The 24,967-nt window shown below is 40.1% G+C and overlaps 1 protein-coding gene across 2 annotated transcripts in view; it reads left to right on the top strand.

The window, feature by feature from the left end:
- Positions 1 to 24,967, top strand: part of ttll5 (tubulin tyrosine ligase-like family, member 5) — a 132,602-nt gene that overhangs the window by 70,661 nt on the left and 36,974 nt on the right. The window contains exons 22-28 of one of the 2 annotated variants that reach the window (XM_084393446.1): positions 1,090 to 1,207; positions 2,122 to 2,268; positions 6,451 to 6,545; positions 6,652 to 6,761; positions 8,388 to 8,957; positions 11,966 to 12,153; positions 21,673 to 21,791. In XM_084393446.1, the coding sequence (XP_084249572.1) occupies positions 1,090 to 1,207; positions 2,122 to 2,268; positions 6,451 to 6,545; positions 6,652 to 6,761; positions 8,388 to 8,957; positions 11,966 to 12,153; positions 21,673 to 21,791 (1,347 nt within the window). Of the gene's footprint in view, positions 1 to 1,089; positions 1,208 to 2,121; positions 2,269 to 6,450; positions 6,546 to 6,651; positions 6,762 to 8,384; positions 8,958 to 11,965; positions 12,154 to 21,672; positions 21,792 to 24,967 lie in introns of both variants that reach the window. The other variant, XM_084393445.1, reaches the window with a different exon arrangement.

Genomic DNA, 24,967 nt, shown 5'->3' with positions numbered 1-24,967 from the left:
ACTTACATCCAATATGCAAAATACAACTTGCATACAATATTTTTCTTTTAAATTGTTGTTTAACCCTAAGTCTGACTGAGAGTTTAGACTCTTTTATCAAGTAAAAGTCTTTCAGTATAATTGTACAAACGTCCTCCTTCAGCTGGAGCTTCACGAGTCTTTCTGTGTCAAATCTGCCCTGATTTATCAAGGAAACGCAAGAATAACTTTGATATTGTTAGTAATATTTCAGCTGGACTGAAGCAGCTTCGCTTTACTTGATTATCATACATCATTTATTATCATAATCATGCGTATCAAATATGATCATCAGGCTTTTAAAGAAGGTTTATTTGTTCATCTCTCAATCATCATTGTGTTGCATTGCATTATATGGTTTAAAACTACAGAGATTTGATCATAAAACTAAGCATTTAAATATCAGCTTACTAAAAGACATATTATTGGCAGATATTGATATTTACATGCATTTTCTGCAAGTATCTGCTATACTGTTATCAAGATCTCATTGATCACAAGCATTAGCATTTCTTACTTTTTACCCATCAGCATCTTGCATATTTTTGTTCACTTTGGGCCTGTGAATAAAACTGAGCAGTTTTTTCCTCCATATTCTCACTATATCCGATTATATGAGCCATAAAAGCCTGATGCTTTAAATATGATACTCAACAAAAACACATAAACTTTTATGTATATGTCATGCAGGCTTTACAGGGTTAATTATATTGACCCCTGCACAGAAGATTCAGCATGTGATACTGTTGATCAGTGTAATATTTCAAGCAGACTATCACAAGTGGGTGCTGTAAATATAAAGAAAGAGGCTTTAAAGGAATAGTTCACCCAAAAATGAAAACTCTGTCATCATTTACTCACCTTAGATTTTCTTTTTTCTGTTGAACATAAATGAAGATATTTTAAAGAACGTTGGTAATCAATCAGTTGATTGTAGCCTTTGATTGACTTCCATAGTATGAAAAAAAAAAAAATACTATGGAAATCAATGGCTACCATCAAATCCTAAACATGAATGTTTTTTGCATCCTTCGTTTGATCTGCTCTTTGACGCTGTGGTGTTCTGTGCAGTAAAGTGCAAGCCCGCATGGCGTTCTCCTCGTACCTGCAGCGTGTGCACCTGCGCCTGCTGTCCGAGAGCAGAGCCCACAGAAGCCCGGCCTGGACGCAGAAGGAGCACGATCAGATGGTACACCAGGTCTTCATTTACTCAAATATCTGTTTCACATACAGAAACTGACACATGTAAGTCTTGCACAATTATAGGATGAGCTCCCTCCAGAAATGAGCATTCTGTCATCATTTAATGTTGTGGGTCAATTTGACAGACTTGTCAGAAATGCTGGTTAACCTATGATGTTTGCCTTAATATTGAGTGACTTTTTCTCATTTAGAGTGCACACTCTGATTGGTCTTGGAATGTGCATTCATTTATTTATAGTTTATTGTAATGTTTTAGTAGTATTAATGTTAAAGGTTGACAGCTTTTACCTCATAGAGTGATTTTTGGTGAATTGTATTGAATCCAATTAGGGTCAATTTGAATGTAATTTCTTAAAATGTAATTTATTCCTGTGATTTGAAGCTGATTTTTCAGCAGCCATTACTCCAGTCTTCAGTGTCACATGATCTTTTAGAGATTAAACATTAAACAATCCTAATTATCCCAAACATTTGAGCTGTAATGTATACGAGTCAAATTATAGTTTTGTGTTGGGGACAGACCAAAATGTAAGTCGTTATTCCCTGATAATCTTCCCCTTCGCTGCAGCTTCTAAATTGATTACTGCCACACCTATATATATATATAGCAGCACAAAATTGTATATCAAAGAAATCTGACAAATACCTAAATTATAACTTTTTCATCTGTATAAAACATGATTCATTTGATATCAAATTGAGATTAAGTGCAAGGTTAATCTCGAACAAAGGTCAGTGTCACCTCACACACTTCATGAGATATCTGGTCCTGCCCACTGACATGTTTATCAGTATAATATACATATAATGAGTATAATATCATATGTTTATTAGTGTATTAGTCCATGTATTAATGTGAGAGCCTAAAGCGTTTGTGCTGTTGACTGTGTGCTTGTGCAGGAGCTGGTTGTTCGCTTCCTCCAGAGAGCCAGTAGTAATCTTCATCAGGACATGTGTGTGAACGTGCCCAGCCGTCAGCTCGACCTACAGGACCGCCAGCGCATCCTCTCACATCAGCTGGCCAACTTCATTCATCTCTATAATGAGGTGTGTGCATCAGCCGGCCCATTATACACAGAAGAAATGAATCAAATAAAGTTACACTTGAAAATTAGAAAACAGCAGTGTAGAAACACAAACTTTGAAAGATGAAAGTGCAGATAAATGGAGTTTCCTTTCAGTCAGTCACTACAAGTTACGTCAGTGACTGACGAAATGGGGGCTTCGCTAGAGAGCCCTTTCACCTTCGAGTTATTAGAAAACGAGCCAATGGTATGAAAATAGCATGGGTCTGCGGAATTTGCATCCCGAACTGGGTTTAGCGTGGGTATAAAAGGAGCCGCGAGTGCAATCTCGCATTATGTTTCTGCTTCGGAGCCAAAGTGTTTATGTGCTTCTCTTCGCCTTCATCAAGAGCAACGAGCGTCTCTCTTCAGTCGATGTTGGTGTGATGGCGCGTTTCAGCGGGTTCACAGTAGAGGTGGAATGGTACATGTATTCGTATTGAACCGAAACGGTACGGGCATAAATTTCGGTGCATAAATTTACACGGAGAATACACGGTATAAAAATAAATGAAACTCACGTGCAAATTAATTAATGTAATGCGAAACTACTGTTAGATACGCGGGTTCTTTAGGGACACCTAATCTGTAGCTCCGCCTTAGCTCTGAAGCAGGCTGCGATGTAAATATTGCAATGCTGGAATATGTTGTGTGTGTGTGTGTGAGAGAGAGAGAGAGAGAGAGAGAAAGAGAGAGAGAAAAAAAAGAGAGAGAGAGAGGCGCGGGCGCGATCGAAAAGTCGCAAAGTGTTTACTTATATTTGTGTGCGTGTGTGTGTGTGATTGTGTGTGTGTGTGTGTGTGTGCAGCCAGCAGCCATGTCACCCTGTAGCCCAAGACTGGTTGCCCACTGAAGCTAAGCAGGGCCGTCCACCGTCCTTCGGATGAGACGTAAAACCGAGGTCCTGACTCTCTGTGGTCATTAAAAATCCCAGGATGTCTTTCGAAAGAGTAGGGGTGTAACCCCGGCATCCTGGCCAAATTTGCCCCTTGGCCTCTGTCCATCATGGCCTCCTAATCATCCTCATATATACTGATTGGCTTCATCACTGTCTCCTCTCCACCAGTAAGCTGGTGTGTGGTGAGCGTTCTGGCGCAATATGGCTGCTGTCGCATCATCCAAGTGGATGCTGCACATTGGTGGTGGTTGAGGAGATCCCCCCCTTCTATGTAAAGCGCTTTGAGTGCTGAGAAAAGCGCTATATAAATGTAATGAATTAGTAATGAATTATGTGTGTGTGAGGCGCGGGCGTGATCGAACAGTGGAAACATAAAAACATACTCCGTCATTTTGTTTATACAGGACATCATTCAAACTGCAAAGTGTTTAAGTTACTGTTAATTAAAATTTTAAGGAAAACAAATATATTAATCTGAAATGTAGCAAATTAATTTTCAATTCATTCAGGTACAATTACCAAACATATCTCAAGGTCTTTTTATTAATTTAATTAATAAACTAATCATATAAAACTATTGTCAGTGCGCTACAAATAAACTGGTTCTATGCCTTTACTTTATTAATAAAACTTATTTAAAAAATACAAGGCTTATTTTCCTTTGGTGGTCCAGCCTGAGACATGCACAAGCCTTCTGCATTTTTGTTTTGCTTTTCCCTCCATTGTACCGAACTCGTACCGAACCGTGATGTCTGGACCGAGGTATGAACCGAACCGTGACTTCTGTGTACCGTTCCACTCCTAGTTCACAGTCGTGGATGAGTCATGTTCTCACTGCATGAACATAGCCATCGCGATGGCCATTAGATCGAGACTCAATGACCTCTATGGGGGTAGAGTCCCCTCTGCCACACCACAATCTATTTCCTCCTCGCGAGGCGATACTTATGCTGGAGCGCTCTGTTACGATGCAGCTTTGCCCGCAGAGCGCCTCCACCTGGCATGGCAACAAGAAGCACCCCTCCAAGGCCTGTAGATTTTCCACCACCCTCGTGGCGAAAGCCTACAGAGCTGCGGGGCAGGCCGCCTCTGCCTTGCATGCCATGGCCATCCTTCAAGTCCATCAGGTGAAGGTGCTCAGGGACGAGGGCAGGGCTGACCCAGGGCTCATTCAAGAGCTGCGCACTGCAACCGACCTCGCCCTACGGGTGACGAAGGTCACTGCACATTCTCTGTGTCAGGTGATGTCCACATGTGAGGTCCAGGAACGAGAGGCTGAGAGAACCCGTTTCCTCAACTCTCCCATATCCCAGGCTGGGCTCTTCGGCAGTGACACCTTTCAGAGATTTTTACTTTAAAGGTGCAAAAGTTCTGATAGGATTTGTTTTCGTTTCATTTTTTACGTCAAAAAAAAAAAAAAACAGCTGTTTTATATGGAAGCTTGTTATCGCCACAGAATAAAAAATAAAAAAGGTAATTGGGACTTTTTATCTCACGATTAGGGATGGGCATTCGATTAAATTTTCTTAGTCGATCGTCGGGAGAATTAACGATCGACTATCGATTAATCATTAATATTTTTATATTGAAATTCATTATTTCTTTAACTTTTTATAAATAAAAAATGCAATGAAAATACAAAAATACAGTTTGTTTGTCCTCGATGAGATCTTTATTACAAGAAAATCAACTTGTGGCAGTGAAACTGGACGTTCGGTAGACTTGAAGATATGCCCTGCGGTGCTCTAAAACAGCGGAACCTGCAGCTGCGAGCCGGCGTTCTTAAACAGAGACTCATGGCCACTTCATCCGTTTTCTGTGATCAGATAGCTATCCGATCGTAAAAAAAAGGCCAAATGTAAATGCCCTCCGAAACGCATTCGAGACGGATTTAAATCCGATCGCTCAAACCACTTCAGGAGGAGATCTGAGACGCATTCCAGACGAAACTGGACAAGTGTAAATGCATCTGGTTGTTGAAACCACATATGTAAATTTGACTTATCCCAAAAATGCTAAGAAATAAACGTGTGAGAGCGTGTTATAGGCTAGATGTCATGTTATAGCCAGATATGACGACGCTACTTCAACACGCATAGATGAGCATCTATTCATCAAGCCAACGTGCAAACTATCGCAAATCAAAGTGAAAGTCATTCATCAACACACAATCATCTTCATTAAAAGTAAAGAACCGAAATGATCTTACCAGGGCTGTTGCCGCAAAATCTTGTTGCGGTCTTTGATTTAGACATTTTCGCTGATGATCAATAAAATGCAGCTTGTTGCTTTCGGTGACGTGAATCATTTTAAATCTGCATATTGTGCGGGAATTCAAGATCGGATTTATATCCGTTTTGCAAAAACACATTTATGTGACCAGGTGTGGCCTAAATGGAATCGTTTTGATAATTCAGATAGTTATCCGATCTGAGAAAACGCATGACGTTCCCATAGAACTTCTGCACCAGTCTGATTTCTGTTGAGAAAGATAAGCATGTTGACATGATCTGGGATCAGACGCGACCACAACCTGGTGACAGCCAGTCCAGCCGCCGAAAACACCCGCTCTGAGGGGACTGACGTTGTCGGGATGCACAGGTACCTCCGCGCTAAAATTAATTCCATTGCTTCAAGACTCACACTCTACGCAACGCAACCTGCATTAGTTTAATCGATAACAAATAAACGTGATCGACGAAATTCTTAACGATCAATTATCGATCGTCGATTAATCATGCCCATCCCTACTCACGATTCTGACTTTTTTTTCACAATTTCAGAATTGCGTGCTATAAAGTCGCAATTGCGGGTTAAAAATCAGAATTGCGTGATATAAAGTCAGAATTGCAAGTTATAAAGTCAGAATTGCGTGATATAAAGTCAGAATTGCGAGTTATAAAGTCAGAATTGCGTGATATAAAGTCACAATTGCGAGTTATAAAGTCAGAATTGCTAAATAAAAAGTCGCAGTTATCTTTTAAAATGTTTTATCCTGTGGCGGAAACAATCTTCCATAGTTTTAACAGGGGTGTGTAGACCTTTTTTATATCCACTGTAACTGTGCAAGTGTAAAATCAAGGCAACATGACCCTAAAAATTAGTGTTAAAATCAGAGGGCCAAAAAAAGAATAGAAAATGACCAGTTATTTCCATTTTGTGGAAAAGAATGATACTAACATTAAAAGTGGACCCCAGGGATCTGTATAAAATAAAACAAATGCAATGCACGACCTCTTTAAGTCAACTTTGTTTAATAACCCTCAGGAAACCAAGCAAATGGTGGAGAGTTTGGACAAGATTCCAGATGAAGATCGCTGCATCAACTCAGATGTTTTCCAGGAGTTTATTCTGGAGGCGAGGTTGGTGAACACATCCTTTACTACGACACATGAGGAGAATGAGTTTCACACTGACTGTAGCTTCTGCCAGTGGCTTTTCAGTGGCCGTTTCTGCCTTTTCTTCCAGTGAAAGTGACTTGGAGGAAGTCCTTACGTTCTACACTCAGAAGAATAAGTCTGCCAGTGTGTTTCTGGGCACTAGCAGAGTCAAGAGGAGCAGCGATGAGAACGGAGAGAGTGAGCGACATTTCCTCATGTTTTACACCACACATGCCATCTCATCAGCCACGTGTGAAGTATGACACAACACATGCTTCAATAACAGATGGTGGTCTTAAAGGGACAGATCACCCAAAAGTGCTAATTCTGTCATAGGGTTGGTTATCGTTGGAATTTTAAGGATTCTGCTTATCGATTCCGATTCTTAATTTCGATTCCAATAAGGTAAAAACAAAACCTTAAATATCATTCACATTTAGTCTTATTGCAAAACATTTAATTATAGCTGAATATCATGAACAAAATGAACAAAGTAAAGAACACTTGCGCAAGGAATGTTTGCCTGTGGTTTAATATAACTCCGATTGTATTCGTCTGAAGGAAGAATGTCATATACACCTAGGATGACTTGAGGGCGAGTAAATCATGGGCTACGTCTGAAAGAATGTCATATACACCTAGGATGACTTGAGGGCGAGTAAATCATGGGCTAATTTTCATTTTTGGGTGAACTATCCCATTAAGGTCAAACTTCATCTTTGCGAGGAACAGACTGAGGGTCATTGTTCACTGATAGTCTTCCCTTCCCCCACGGCTCTGAAAACTCATTCTCCATCACATATTTACATTTACATTTTACATTTATTCATTTAGCTGACGCTTTTATCCAAAGCGACTTACAATTGCTATATATGTCAGAGGTCGCACGCCTCTGGAGCAACTAGGGGTTAAGTGTCTTGCTCAGGGACACATTGGTGTCTCACAGTGGATTCGAACCCGGGTCTCTCACACCAAAGGCATGTGTCTTATCCATTGCGCCACACCACCCCTATGTACCCCACATATATGCACATTTGCGTGTCAAGTTCAGATGAGGGCCAATGGCATTTTGGTGTGATATCAAACATTACACGCCGTTTTTCAATGTTAACATGATCGCAAATGAGATTTTAGAGTTTGACAGACAGGAATATTATATGTCAATAACAACAATATAAAAATAGCATTCCCATTTCTGTGGAAACAGTGATACACTACTAGTCTGGGGTAAGTAAGATTATCAAAAAAAGATCAACAACACATTAAATTGTTCAAAAGTGATAGTAAAGACTTTGATAATGTTACACAAGATTTCTATTTCAAATAAATTCTGTTCTTTTGAACTTTTTCATTCATCAAAGAATCCTGAAAAATAAAATGTATCACGGTTTCCACACAAATATGAAGCAGCTCAACTGTTTTCAACACTGATAATAATCATAAATGTTTCTCGAGCATCAAATCCTCATATTAAAATGATTTCTGAAGGATCATGTGACACTGAAGACTGGAGTAATGATGCTGAAAATACAGCTTTGATCGCATAAATAAATGACATTTTACTATATATTCACATAGAGAACAGCTGTTTTAAATTGTAATAATATTTCACATTATTCCTTTTTTTATTGTATTTTCGATCAAATTCGACAAAAAAACAAATAAATAATGTCTAAACTTTGGAAACAGTAGTGTGAAATGTTTTGAGAAAAAGATATGTACATGTATGAGAATATGCAAAGTTTTTCACACTATGTTTGTTTTTTCAGCATGTAATAATTACCAGCTAATAACACACTCATTATTCTCTTTTTCATGAAGCAGCTGCATGCATCAACATGGCCGCCTCTGGTGGTTTAGAGAATGCAGATGCAATCAGCAAGACCCAAATAACAGACAGTACCGCAACTCTAACAGAAGACCAGGGTCAAAGTAATGCAACCCAAAGCACGGGAAACTGCAGCACAACCAAACACGCTAGCAAAAGCAAATGCAACTCCCTGCAAAATGGACACATCAGAAACAAAAGGCAAAGTGGAGCCGGCACCGTAACCGAAGCACCAGCCAGCGCTTCGACTGAATCGAGAGTGCTGCGAGATAACACGAGCAAGACTCACACTTCTGCGGTCAGAAACAGGAAAGCTCTGCTGAAACCGGCGTACGCTCCAGCTTTAGACTGTGAACAGATTGTCTTACAACACCGTCTCCCAGATCCTCCGCCGTACGTCGAGCCTCCTCCACATCCACTGGCCAACAGCTCCCGCACCATCACTCCTCCACCGCCTGCGTGTGTCACATGGGCCTCGGCTCGCAACCAGTCCGCAGACACCTTCATGCCTCCAGCCGGTCACGTGTGCAGCCTGAGATCAGCTCGGCCGTCCTCTGCAGGACACGGTAATCTGACCGGTGCTCAAACACTCAAGAGACTGAGGGATTGAGAACAGCCATTGCTCAGTTAAACCCAAGACTTTGCTTCTCGCTCGTTTTCGGGTGCCTTGTTTTGTTCAAGCATGTCATGGTAATCTGACCACACTGCAAAAAAATGCTTTTCTTACTTGGGGCCCTATCTTGCACCCAGCGCAATTGACCGTTCGCAAAGACCCGCCCCTTATAGTTACTGTTGCTATGTCCGACAAGCCATGCCGCTCTCACGCCCCACCATGTTCTCACATAGTGAAAAATATATCATACATGATCGTGGAGCAGAGAGAACACTGACAACACAGGACAGACCAGGTTACTTCTGATATGAAACAAAGTCTCAACTTTCAAATTTGGTCCTTTTTTTAAGAAATTTAAACAATAAATACAATTTTGTGGCTCTTTAATGTATCGTGACAGATCGCTGTGGCGCCTCAGTTAAAGCTTCTAGTGAACCGATCATCTCTTCCTTCTAGTTCATTTATAGCATCAAATAAACATGAATTAACATAGGAAGGAATGTTGTTTTAACTGCGAAAAGACGTCAGTATATTCCGTTTTTCAGATTCAAATCCTCCATAACTCTCCTGACTGATTTGTCGGACATAAATGGCGCATGGCGGATTATGATTGGTCAGATTGCCTGTCAATCAAACTCCCTGCGAAGGGTCAATTGACTTTGTACAGTGACGCATGTTTCATTCCTATTTTGCACCCAACGCACAGCGGACTTTTCCCTCCACAGACGCACGTCGGTAAATTAGGGAATGAACTTGCAGGGTCAATTCTGTCAATCCTCCCGGGGGCGGTTCAGTGAAAAGAGGAGGCGTGTTCCGGCGCAAACGTTCCCTGGTGCTATTTTGCAGTTTCAGAAAACAATTCTGCCACTGACCAGGAAAAACCTCGTCTAAAGTCAGTGGCGCGTTCAGATGCTATTTTAAGGGCGCATGCTTGGCCATAATGTAGCGAGTGCACAACGCGCATACACTTTGCTTCTCTCATCTACACAGACGCAGCAGTTCACATTTTTGCAAATCATACATTATTACAAGGAAAAATATTCCACACGAGGGAAATGATTGTGGTGTCCATGAAGATGTGAAAAAATAGGCATAAATCTAGCTTACACATTTACCCAAATTATTCAGGCTAATTGTAGTAATGACGGATCAAACCTGTTTTACCAATAGTGGCAAGACACATAGGTATATAAGGACACCTGACAAAGTGTCTTTTACGGCCCTGACGAGAACGTCGGTCTCCTCGGCTGTGAACCGCTCCTGGTGTGCGTCTGGCAAATCCGCCGTTATAATAGCAATCCGCCATGGAACAAGCACGCCTGCTCTTAAAGGGAATGTGAGATGACGCTCTGATTGGTTTATTTCACGTTACGCCCAAACCACACCTATGAGTAATGAAGCTACTTCAGACCAACACATTTTAGATTTGCGTCGGGCGCAAGAGTCATTTATCCCACCGGTATAATAGCAACAGCGCCCAAGACCCGCCCACAAAGTTACTTGCGTTTTGCGTTTGATACTTGCGTTTCAGATCGTTAAAATAGGGCCCTGTGTGTTTTTGTCTTGTTTCCAGTCCAAATATCTAAAAAATCTTGAATAACGATGCATTTATTAAAGTAGTAAAAGGCCATAAGATATTATATCTTGTTTTCTGGGGAAATAAATTAAAATCAAGTGAGTTGTTGCTTAAAACAAGCAAAATTATCTACCAATGGGGTAAGAAAAAGGATCTTGTTTCTGTTTGAATTAAGATTATTTTTCTTACCCCATTGGCAGATCATTTTCAAAACAAATCTCTTAATTTTGATTTATTTCCCCAGAAAACAAGACGCAATTTCTTATGGCATTTTACTCATCTAGTAAATGTATCTTGATTTAAGATTGTTTTGATATTTGTAAACAAGACAAAAATACTAAGTAAGAAAAGCATTTTTTTGCAGTGCAGAGCTTAAACACTCATTTTTCAAATGATATCAGCTCATCAGCTTTAATGCACTCAAATCTGTCTAATTTCAAACTTTTTGGTTTAAATGACAAAAAGAAGTATTCAAAAAAATGTAGCATTTAACTTACAATCTGCTAATGAGTGGAGAAAATATGTTCAAATACTCCACTTAATGACAAAGACCTTTACATAAATAAGCTTTTTTCCCCCACAAAATCTGTAATTTTCTGTAATGTCTGTGTTTCTCCGGTAATCTGACCACAGCTCATAACCGATAACTGATAAACGATATTTGTTTATGATTTTTTTTTATGATTTTGATTATTTGAACATATTTTTCCACTCATGTCTTGTAGATTGTAAGTTAAAAATATATTTTTTTGAATACTTCTTTTTGTCATAAAACCGAAACATTTGCAATTAGACTGATTTTGTTCTTTTGAAAAGTTAATGAGCTGAAAAAAAAAAAAAGTGATGGAATGTTTTTATAGATATTTGTTTTAGTGCTGGACAACGATTAATCACATCCAAAATAAAAGTTTGTGTTTACATAATATATGTGTGTGTACTGTGTATAATTATTTAGTGTATATAAATACACACACATGCATGTATATATTTAAGAAAAATGAAATTTATATTTATATATAAATATTTATATATAAAATAAATTATATATAAATATGTATGCAAATATTTCTTGAATATATACATGCATGTGTGTGTATTTATATATACAAACTAATTATACACAGCACACACACATAATGTAAACACAAGCTTTTATTTTGGATGCGATTAATCGTTGCCCAGCACTAGTTTTTTTTAAACTCAGTATAATCAAAGATTAGGCATTTTTCAGCAGGGCTGTGTGTTTCTTCCCCTCCACCACTTCTGAAATGTCATTTGTGTTTGTGTGTACCTGAGGACGGTTTTAAAAGATGGACTGATTCTGATTGTAAAGCGCTCGTGTTTTCCACATCCTCTTCATGTTTGTTTGTTTGTTTGACTGTCAGTGACCCAGAAGGCCAGTGTGAGTAAGTCCAGGCCAGTTTCTGCTGGAGTGCTGAACGAGAAGGACTCGCTGTCGTCCCAGGCTCAGTGTAACCAGCAGGCCATCGTATCAGCTCTGAGGAAACTAGTGGAGAAGCAGGCGGCCCGCCAGTACAGCTCGTCCAGCCACATCAGCCTGCTCACACAGCACGTGAGTTATGAGCTACACAACTACACAACACTACACAACACGAGAGTTACGCCAGTACAGCTCGTCCAGCCACATCAGCCTGCTCACACAGCACGTGAGTTATGAGCTACACAACTACACAACACTACACAACACGAGAGTTATGCCAGTACAGCTCGTCCAGCCACATCAGCCTGCTCACACAGCACGTGAGTTATGAGCTACACAACTACACAACACTACACAACACGAGAGTTATGCCAGTACAGCTCGTCCAGCCACATCAGCCTGCTCACACAGCACGTGAGTTATGAGCTACACAACTACACAACATGAGAGTTATGAGCTACACAACTACACAACACTACACAACACGAGAGTTACGCCAGTACAGCTCGTCCAGCCACATCAGCCTGCTCACACAGCACGTGAGTTATGAGCTACACAACTACACAACACTACACAACACGAGAGTTATGCCAGTACAGCTCGTCCAGCCACATCAGCCTGCTCACACAGCACGTGAGTTATGAGCTACACAACTACACAACACTACACAACACGAGAGTTATGCCAGTACAGCTCGTCCAGCCACATCAGCCTGCTCACACAGCACGTGAGTTATGAGCTACACAACTACACAACATGAGAGTTATGAGCTACACAACTACACAACACTACACAACACGAGAGTTACGCCAGTACAGCTCGTCCAGCCACATCAGCCTGCTCACACAGCACGTGAGTTATGAGCTACACAACTACACAACACTACACAACACGAGAGTTATGCCAGTACAGCTCGTCCAGCCACATCAGCCTGCTCACACAGCACGTGAGTTATGAGCTACACAACTACACAACACTACACAACACGAGAGTTATGTCAGTACAGCTCGTCCAGCCACATCAGCCTGCTCACACAGCACGTGAGTTATGAGCTACACAACTACACAACATGAGAGTTATGAGCTACACAACTACACAACACGAGAGTTATGCCAGTACAGCTCGTCCAGCCACATCAGCCTGCTTACACAGCACGTGAGTTATGAGCTACACAACTACACAACATGAGTTATGAGCTACACAACTACACAACACGAGAGTTATGCCAGTACAGCTCGTCCAGCCACATCAGCCTGCTTACACAGCACGTGAGTTATGAGCTACACAACTACACAACATGAGAGTTATGAGCTACACAACTACACAACACAAGAGTTATGAGCTGCACAACTACACACTACACAACACGTGAGTTATGAGCTACACAACACGTGAGTTATGATCTACACAACACGTGAGTTATGATCTACACAGCACGTGAGTTATGAGCTACACAACACGTGAGTTATGAGCTACACAACTACACAACACGAGAGTTATGATCTACACAGCACGTGAGTTATGAGCTACACAACACGTGAGTTATGAGCTACACAACTACACAACACGAGAGTTATGAGCTACACAGCACGTGAGTTATGAGCTACACAACACGTGAGTTATGAGCTACACAACTACACAACACGAGAGTTATGAGCTACACAGCACGTGAGTTATGAGCTTCACAACACGAGAGTTATGAGCTACACAACTACACAACATGAGAGTTATGAGCTACACAACTACACACTACACAACACGTGAGTTATGAGCTACACACAACAAATACAAGATCTCAAATATACAGTCGGAACACATGAGGAGTGTCTGTGCTGTAAATTAGTAAGTTTGGGGTCTGTAAGATTTATAATAAAAAAAAAATAAAAAAAAATACATTTTCCACAAAAATATGAAGCAGCAAAAACTGTTTTCAACATTGATAATAATCATACATGTTTCTTAAAGGGGTCATATAATGCCATTTTTGTACAAGCTAATATGATTCTTTAGGGTCTAAATTAAAAGTTTGTAATATACTTTAATTAAAAATTCTCATTAGTATTGTAAGAAAACACTAATTTTACCTGGTCAAAAACAGCTCTGTTTTCAGCACGCCGTTTAAGTGCATGTGTCTTTAAATGATAATGAGCTTTGCTCCCCCCGCCCCTCTGTTCTGTGCGGACACCGTTTCTAACACAATAACCATAACGAGTTGTTCATTATAAACGTGGAATTATGAATTATATTGAGAACGTCATACATAGAAAACATGGCGTAATGTACCCTGAGTGTAAACAGCCGCATTCATCGTGAAGCGTGCAGTAAGCGATTTACAAAGATTAATATAAATATTAATATAAAGGTTAATAAAACATTACACTCACTTCTTCTTCTGGAGGTGCAGCAGGAACACGAATAGTTGGTACCGATCCTTTTTTCAGGAGCAGCTTCTTAGCAAAACCAGCTTTATAATGACCTCGTTTATAAAGCAGTCTGGTGTGTGAAATGATTCACGCAAACATGAAAGCACTGACGTTGATCGTGGGGAATATTCCCTTCAAAAACACACTCAGCCACTGCGTCTTCAGCGGTTCAGATTTAGGAACATCAAAATGATGCTGTGTTCCTTATTACACCCAAGAACTGAACACCACAATCGCTTAGACGCCATTCTGCTCATAGACAGTGCTCCAGCGTATCAACAATGACACGCGGACTATGATTGACAGCTCGCTCACGAGAGGGGGCGGGTCTGTGTTGAAACGCTGCTGTCAATCAACAATCGTGGGAGGGGCGTCGACCGTGTGACGTCACTAGGTCGAACGGCTTGATTTGCGAGAGGGGAAAACATATAAGGAGATAAAAATAAAAAAACACTGGATGGATTTTTATCATTATATGATGGTTGTGTACAGGCACTGCCAACACACACTTCAGTACAATCAGCTTGTAAAAGTGCATGTACCATTATATGACCCCTTTAAGCATCACAGGAATAAATTACACTTTACTAAATATTCACATAGAAACAGTTCTTTTGAAGTGTAATAATATATGATAATATATTAATAATATATGAGTGGCCATTAAGAGCCTGAGCGTGATTCAAGGCCCTGATATACTCGCGGGAAATGCACCGTTGCATTGACTCATCTAAATGCGTCTGATTGGCCATTGCATTGACTCATCTAAATGTCTCTGATTGGCCGTTGCATTGACTTATCTAAATGCCTCTGATTGGCCGTTTCATCGACTCATCTAAATGCCTCTGATTGGTCGTTGCATCGACTCATCTAAATGCCTCTGATTGGTCGTTGCATCGACTCATCTAAATGCCTCTGATTGGCCGTTTCATCGACTCATCTAAATGCCTCTGATTGGCCGTTTCATCGACTCATCTAAATGCCTCTGATTGGTCGTTGCATCGACTCATCTAAATGCCTCTGATTGGCTGTTGCATCGAGTCATCTAAATGCCTCTGATTGGCTGTTGCATCGACTCATCTAAATGTCTCTGATTGGCCGTTGCATTGACTCATCTAAATGTCTCTGATTGGCCGTTGCATTGACTCATCTAAATGCGTCTGATTGGCCATTGCATTGACTCATCTAAATGTCTCTGATTGGCCGTTGCATTGACTTATCTAAATGCCTCTGATTGGCCGTTTCATCGACTCATCTAAATGCCTCTGATTGGTCGTTGCATCGACTCATCTAAATGCCTCTGATTGGCTGTTGCATCGACTCATCTAAATGCCTCTGATTGGCCGTTTCATCGACTCATCTAAATGCCTCTGATTGGTCGTTGCATCGACTCATCTAAATGTCTCTGATTGGCCGTTGCATTGACTTATCTAAATGCCTCTGATTGGCCGTTTCATCGACTCATCTAAATGCCTCTGATTGGTCGTTGCATCGACTCATCTAAATGCCTCTGATTGGCTGTTGCATCGACTCATCTAAATGTCTCTGATTGGCCGTTTCATCGACTCATCTAAATGCCTCTGATTGGTCGTTGCATCGACTCATCTAAATGCCTCTGATTGGCTGTTGCATCGACTCATCTAAATGCCTCTGATTGGTCGTTGCATCGACTCATCTAAATGCCTCTGATTGGCCGTTGCATTGACTCATCTAAATGCCTCTGATTGGCCATTGCATTGACTCATCTAAATGTCTCTGATTGGCCGTTGCATTGACTCATCTAAATGTCTCTGATTGGCCGTTGCATTGACTTATCTAAATGCCTCTGATTGGCCGTTTCATCGACTCATCTAAATGCCTCTGATTGGTCGTTGCATCGACTCATCTAAATGCCTCTGATTGGCTGTTGCATCGACTCATCTAAATGTCTCTGATTGGCCGTTTCATCGACTCATCTAAATGCCTCTGATTGGCCATTGCATTGACTCATCTAAATGTCTCTGATTGGCCGTTGCATTGACTTATCTAAATGCCTCTGATTGGCCGTTTCATCGACTCATCTAAATGCCTCTGATTGGTCGTTGCATCGACTCATCTAAATGCCTCTGATTGGCTGTTGCATCGACTCATCTAAATGTCTCTGATTGGCCGTTTCATCGACTCATCTAAATGCCTCTGATTGGTCGTTGCATCGACTCATCTAAATGCCTCTGATTGGCTGTTGCATCGACTCATCTAAATGCCTCTGATTGGTCGTTGCATCGACTCATCTAAATGCCTCTGATTGGCCGTTGCATTGACTCATCTAAATGCCTCTGATTGGCCGTTGCATTGACTCATCTAAATGCCTCTGATTGGCCGTTGCATTGACTCATCTAAATGCCTCTGATTGGCCGTTGCATTGATAAGCCCAACAGAAATGTGTGTGAGTGTTTATAATGCTTGCCGTTTGTGCGGTCGGGCTGTAGGATCTGGAGTGTGTCTGAGTAAAGCTGACGGATCCACAGACACACAGTGTGTTTATCAGGAGCATTATAGAGGAAGCAGTGTGTGTGTGTGTGTGTGTGTGTGGTCTCATTATCAGATGCTCCACAGAGGCGCTTTCTCTTGATATTTAACTAGCAGGCAGTTTTCCCTCCGACTAATTGATTCTTATAAATAAAAGAATGTTACAAACTGGCACCCAGTACAAGAGTGAGATTAGTTCAGACGAACACCTGAAGCGTTTCTCCGGGCTCTGAGACCACACAGATTCCCTGACGCTGATGTTACTGAACACTGTTACTCTAGAAGCTGTTTACTTTAGTTCATGTCATGCTGGAGACTATCCTTCCCGCTCTAATGCTTTAATAGCTTGAACAGAAACATCAGACAACTGAAACTGTGCTTTCTGGCAGAATCCAAAGTCTGGAACTACATGATGATTCAAAGAAATAGATTACGTTTAAAGATTAAAAACAGAGTACATGTAATGTGTAGCAACCTCCCATTTAAATAAAAGACTCCCATTCACTGACTGTGGTGATATTGTTTCGCATTTGAAATGTTAAAGGCAGTGGAATATTCTGTTAATTGGCAATAACATTTCCTGGTTTAGATGTAATTTTATGGGAATAATTTAATGCACCGTCAGAAGTGGTTGGCATTTTCAGCCTTGCATTCTTTGCCTTGGAAATCTGGCTTTACCGGCAGGCGTTTTAAACACCTCATTCACATAATGACTGCTCTAATGAGTGAAAATATAGCAAGTGAAGCCTTAGGAGTGTTTGGTCTGTTTTTTTATTTTTAAGAGCGGATTTAAAACAGCTTGGAAATCGCATTATTCCTACTTTATACTTAACCTTACTTCATAATCAATACTTTCCGTTGGAGAATATGGACGTCTCAGGTTGTTTCTGCCGGTCGTCCACATGTAGCCTTTCATAAAGAGCCTTTCAGCCTCAGCGCGGGTCATTTGCACAAACCATCATCATAACCCAGCATAACATTTTTGTTCACCTCGCACCATTTACAGTAGCTCCAAATATAGATTGAGTTCAACACTGCAATATTCACACTGGCTAAAGCTCTTTCAGCCCTTTCTTCTGCACAGAAGAGAGAGAGAATAAAGGAATTCACTCACCATCAAAACTAATCATTATTCATGGAAAAACATCACCGGTAACTGGAACATCATTTAAATTAGAGTTCATTTTTAGCCATATATAGACCTCTTGCTAGGGGTGAAGAGGCCGAGAGAGAGAAACACGAGGTGCTTAACAAATAAAATAGGGCTGAACGATTCGAGAAAAAATCTAAGTGTGATTTTTCTGATAAAAAAATAATAATTTATTTAAAGGTCCAGTTGCAAAAGTGTTGTAAAATTTGTAAAAACTTGTATTTGTAAAAACTATATATTTTAAGTTTATTGCAAAATATTCATATATATACAAACATTTGAGTAGTTTGAGAGCGTAGAGAGATCGCGTCGATGACGTCATTCGCAGCGCTTCATGGGAGTGGGCGGAGCTAAAGAGCTCTTCTGCTTTTTTTCAACTCTCTGATTGGTGTCATTTTCTGTGCAGCATCATGGGTAATGTAGTTTATGAGCAGAGTATTTAACAGAAATAAAAATGATCATGAGCTGCTCACAGTGCTGTGCTTCACTCTGAAACACACAACACATATATTTTATTCAAGCAGCCTTTGTGATTTGATAAGTGCACTAAGCCATATCACAATTTCAGGTGCATCTCTACATGAAATGCTTTAAAAAATGTCAAATTTTTTGTTCTTTTTTAACAAAGTGTGAATATTAATAATAAAAAATTAAATAAAATTAAATTTCATTTGACTCTCAGTTGAACAAACTAAACAAAACAAGCAAATCCAACAATAAAGCAACAAACACACAACATAACTACAGAGCCCAAGTCACCAAACAAGTACGAGTGAAAAATACAATCTCCGAACCACCTGTATCTACACCCTTAGGTGTCAGTATGAAGCCCAAACATATAAACTTACCTCAGTGCATATTTAAAGTCCCCCTGTAGTCAATAAATGTATTACTTAAAACTCATCTTTGATCACCAAAATTACATATTTAAAAGTTTTTTCCTTGAAAAAAAAATATTCATGCCTTAAAATATCTTGAATGTAACTCGAACACCCTTGCCTCATTTAGTATACGCGGTTCTATTAATATGCAAATGAGCCCCGCCTCCACTCACTCACTCAGCTCAGAGATCCACTGGTTGACGATCACACGTTGATCTGATTGGTTACAAGGTAGTTTGTGACGTCAGAAACACCAGCGATTTCAAAGCGTGTTTTTGAGACTGTCTTTGGTTCACTGCAGTTTTAAGGAGGAAATACTCAGCAATGGTGTCGACTTATGAACTTACACATGCTTTGTCTTAAAGCATATTAAAAACACCACATAGACACATAAACAACATTAAAAGCTGGATTTTCACCACAGGGGGACTTTAATTGTCCTTTCTCCTTTTTTTTTTTTGCCTTTATTGTTGGAATGTATGCATTGCAATACAAAAAGGAAGGCACTTAAATATCAGTCTCCTCCCTCATCTTTACTACTGTAGTAAGAAACGACAGCTTTTACAAATAATGTGCTGTTTAGCAATGAGAGTTTGATATCCGTTGACAGGACTGCAGATCATAAGCTCAGATCTGCCTTTCTTCAGTGAGGTCTGAAACACCTGCCTCTGAAGAATGCCTGACATTTCCCGTTCGCCCGGCCTGACACTTAAACAAACAGATGAGTGCAGAATGCGCAGGTCAAGCTTTTCTAGGTCATTCGGCTTTCAGCTCTGCCTGAATCCTCACTGAGTTTCGCTAGTGTTATGGCAGCAAATGATTTAATAAAATCAGGTCCACTTTGCAGCTTATTCTGGTGAAGAACAGTCAACAGGACGGCAGGAAGAGAACATCTGACTGACATCTAACGTGCACCAAGCCAAAGGCCTTATTCAGAAAGGCATGAATAATAACTATATAGTAATAATAAAAAGAAATACAGTGAATAATAGAACAAAACAAATGTAAGACTGATCATGCAGTAAGATCACAGTGATATTTGAACAGAAAATGTGTAGACTGTACATGATTTCTGCCCGTTCGTATGTTTATTTCACAAATGCAACTGAATGTGCATGTGTGCACATGTGTATCACAAGTTTTCTTTCATGCCGACTTTAAGTTACATTTACTTGAGGAGACTTAACATATTAAGTTTTGGTTTCTGTTTAAGTTTTGATTAAGAAAAATAAACTTAAAAATGAACCTATTGACATGCTTTTTTTTTTTTTTTTTTGCTTTTTTTAAGCAAAACTCACTTTATTTTTATATATTTTTCAGTTAACTAGACTTTATATCTTAAGTAATTTTGCTTCTCAAGTAAATGTATTTTGTAAATCGAATACTCGATTTAAAAAAAAAATAAATCCTTGAATGCATTTCCCCCGTGTCGAGTAACCGGCAAAATATCGGCAGTGTCTAATTCCACAGACGAGAATCCATGAACTGCATTATTAGACCGTTTTCTAATGCTGCACTATACATTAAAACCATTTAAAAACCATACTGTTGCATATTGCTATTGTGAATTCACAAAGGCATATATGCCCTGTGTGTTTAATATATATGAGCTTTAATTATTTTCTAGCGTGTCGGGTACGAGCGACTCACAGTAAATGCTGCTCATGAACTGTTATCATTTACATGCGTCTCAAACTCCATCTCTGCATACCCTGTGAGTTTGGGTTGCTTATAACGTTCATCTGGGAACGCAACGTGTGCCATTTCACCAGATTTGTAACATAAATCATTTATAAACCTACGCCAACACAACAGAATACATCAATATGTTTCTCATTTTCCATATTTTCTTGTTCAATTACAGTGGCTGTAGCATTTCTATTGTAAAGAAGAGGCCAAATATTAAAGATTAAGAACAAATTTGAATTAAATGTCATTTGGCCAAAATTAAACCAGGACTTGATCTGCTGTAAATTGCAGGCATGTGTTATAATACATATTGCACTTAAGATAAATGTTTATATTATGTATATTATGTATTTTAACAGTGTTGTTCTATGTAACCATATGATTACTTGCTTTTTTATACTTTATTTGAACAAAATTTTGCCGTGTTGTTATTATATATGTATTTTAAGGCTTTTGTAATTAAAGGCTTAGGTCTATTTTTATTACCAACCAAAAAATATATCAGATTACTCGATTATAAGGTTGCAACTAACGATTATGCTGATAATCGATTAATCTGGCAATTATTTATTCGATTCTTCGATTAATCGGATGAAAAATTGGAAAAAATAATTATACATAAACTTTTTTTAAAAAAATTTTTTTTTTATAATAATACATTTTTTAACCTGTTATTCCACATCCTGCCCAATGCTGTCCTCTCCAAACAATGGATATGTAATATAAAGCCTATAAAAACGAATGTAAAAATGTATGTATCTATGTAAGCTATGCTGTATATTATAAGCAATGATAATAAACAAAACCAAAAGCGCAAAATGTTAAGTCGTACGAGGTATGAGGAACACACTCATTCACTCATCTGAACAGTAATTAGCCTACATTAATGTGCTGTTCCAGCAAGAGAAAGCCCTAGTTTAGATATTTGTACTGGAAAATGACAGAAATGCTATGGAAGAATAAGTTCCTGCAGTGTCGATGATTGTTGTTTTCCCCACAGCTGACTAATCTGAACCTGTCGAACGGGATCTTCAGCAGAGGGGGTCTGACATTGGCTCCTGGGGTCCGACCCGGACCCGTGAGAGCAGTGCATACAGACGCGGCCCCTGGGAACTCTGGGTAAGTGTTCATGCATTTCTGTTGTGTTGCTCACATCATCAAAGTGATTCAGATATGATGACTTGTTACTTATTTGAGCACAACTCATCATGCAGGTCTGCGCTATACTAGACTCATTGTGCTAGTGTTGTCTTCATAGTAATTCTGTTCTCAAGTATATATTAATTTCTTGCTATTGCAGTTTTGTAATGTTATTGGTATTCTTTTGGCTGGTATGTCATAACTCTTTTACTAGTCACATTTATTTAGTGCTTTACACAATACATTATACTGTTTCAAAGCAGCTTCACATCAGCAAACAGGAAAATAATGTTATTGTACAATTTATCAGTTTTGAATCAAATTCAATTTCTGCTTTAAAGAAGCTCTACAGAAGATAATGGTGTCATTATTCAGCTCAATTCAGTTCAATGTTGATTCAGTTCTGTTCAATAACAGTGTCAATGTTGCAAAGTTCATCAATTATGAAACGAGTTCAACTCAGCTTTAACTCAGATAACAGCACTTCTGTCATGACAACTCTGAGGGCCCTATCTTGCACCCAGCGCAATTGACTTTGTACACCGACGCATGTTTCATTCCTATTTTGCACCCGACGCACAGCGGACTTTTCCCTCCACAGACGCACGTCGGTAAATTAGGGAATTAACTTGTGCTCCCGGGGGCGGTTCAGTGAAAAGAGGAGGCGTGTTCCGGCGCAAACGTTCCCTGGTGCTATTTTGCAGTTTCAGAAAACAATTCCGCCACTGACCAGGAGAAACCTCGTCTAAAGTCAGTGGCGCGTTATTCAGATGCTATTTTAAGGGTGCATGCTTGGCCATAATCAGTGTAGCGTGTGCACAACACACATACACTTTGCTTCTCTCATCTACACACAGACGCAGCAGTTTTCATTTTTGCAAATCATACATTATTACAAGGAAAAATATTACCACACGAGGGAAATCATTGTTGTGTCCATGAAGATGTGAAAAAATAGGCATAAATCTAGCTTACACATTTACCCAATTATTATACGCCTGTTTAACCGAAGCTAATTTGGGAGGGTTTCTCCATCCCCAATGTCACTTCTCTGTGTTTTACGGCCCTGACGAGAACGTCGGTCTCCTCGGCTGTGAACCGCTCCTTGTGTGCGCCTGGCAAATCCGGCGTTATAATAGCAATCCGCCATGGAACAAGCGCGCCTGCTCTTAAAGGGAATGTGAGATGTCGCTCTAATTGGTTTATTTCACGTTACGCCCAAACCACACCTATGAATAATGAAGCTACTTCAGACCAACCCCTTTTAGATTTGCGTCGGGCGTAAGAGTAATTTATCCCGCTGGTATAATAGCAACAGCGCCCGAGATCCGCCCACAAAGTTACTTGCGTTTTGCGTTTGATACTTGCGTTTCAGATCGTTAAAATAGGGCCCTGTGAGTGTTTTCATAGTAATGGGTATGACAATGTTGATATGTTTGGTCTTAGCAGATAGATCTGCTTCACTACTGCTGCTGTTGGTTATTGCTGCTGCTGCAGCGCAAGTACGGGACTTGCTATTGCCAATCTATACACAGATACGCTGCTGTGAGCAAGTAAGACATGCTGCTGCTGAACAATATAGTATACATGAATTACCCGTAGCAGATCTATACAGGTAGCACTGGGGAAGAGGGAGGGTTTCTGAAAGCACGCTGCACTGCTATATCGCAGTATCTTTTATAAGAATCAGTGTATATTTAATTTATACATTGAAGATGCCAGCAGCTCTCACCTGAAGCCCAGCAGGGTTGAGTCTGGTCAGGACCTGGATGGGAGACTCTTGGGGAAACCAGCCAGCTGCTGGGAGAGGTGTTATGAGGCCAGTAGGGGGCGCTCACCCTGTGGTCTGTGTGGGTCCTAACGCCCCAGTATAGTGATGGGGAACACTATACTGTCAAAGAGCACCATCCTTCGGATGAGACGTTAAACCGAGGTCCTGACTCTCTGTGGTCATTAAAAATCCCAGGATGTCCTTCGAAAAAAGTAGGTGTTTAACCCCGGCATCATGGCCCAACTTGCCCATTGGCCTCTGTCCGTCATCATCATGGCCTCCAATAAGCTATTTATTTCATTTATATGCATTACTGAATTTCGATGTTAAAGGTAAACTCAGTAATGCATTAAAAAGGAGAAATTCAAACATTTTCAAGGGAATTAATCAAAGAATGAGCATTTTGTTATGTTATGAGATGAAGGAAAAGATGACAAAAGAGATGAACAGCTCCAGCGTAAAGTGGACTACTAAAAACTTCCATCCACACCAGTAGGTGTCAGTATAAACTCTACTCTGGCCAGCCAAATATAAACCAACAGAGGGCATCTTTACCTGTTCATTCAGCTTGTACAATATCAACAGTGTGAGACAGAAACAGTGCAGTCCTTCATCTTTCTCACTCAGTCACTGTTTCAGTGCACCCAGTGATGCAGTCTAAAGTGCTTTGTTAGAGGGTGAATTGGCATTCTGTGAACTTTTTCAGTGTGATCATCTTTAGACAATTTAATAGGTGCTTTAGTCGACGTTGGCCAAACCGTTTACAGTCATTAAAACTTACAAGCCAGTTTAATGGCCTCTGAAGAATCTTTTAAGAGAGCTGAGAGTCTAAAATTGGGTGTAAACGTCATTTTTATAGAAGCATTTCCTCCGTGATCTATGACCATATAGTGTGCTTTCTAGAAATGGTGTCCCTGAAATCAGTCTGTTTTCCGTGCCCTCTGTGTGCAGATACATGTTACGCTTGGCAGAGAGTTTGATACTGCGGTAGACCAAGTCATAAGGGGTGAAAGACCGAAGACTGTTCAAGTTCAAGTGTCATATTATCAGAGCTCCTGACCTGTACTATCTCAGCAGGATGAACGTCATGAGCGCTGCAGTGGAAGGGTTAAACACACGCCGTTTGGCCTGTATTTTTACAGTGATATGCGAGTGACAATGTCTCAGACACTTTGGCCCTGATCGCCCTCCACTGTTTTTCCAGTCCAACCCTTCCTTATGTATGGAACTGTCAGGGAATTCCTGGAATGTCTGGCTTTTTCCCTTTTTAAAATCGTTTTATTTCCACCAAAAGAAAGACCAGCCGTTATATAGAATCTGTAGCGCTGATGGCCGTGTGGTTTTATGGTGATATCTAAAGCAGACGGTTACTCTTTCTGATGCC

The sequence above is a fragment of the Rutilus rutilus genome (genome assembly GCF_951802725.1).
Source record: "Rutilus rutilus genome assembly, chromosome: 21".
NCBI classification, from domain to species: Eukaryota; Metazoa; Chordata; class Actinopteri; order Cypriniformes; family Leuciscidae; genus Rutilus; species Rutilus rutilus.
The sequence above is the reverse complement of the archived record's forward strand: the minus strand, read 5'-3'. Positions and strand labels throughout refer to the sequence as shown.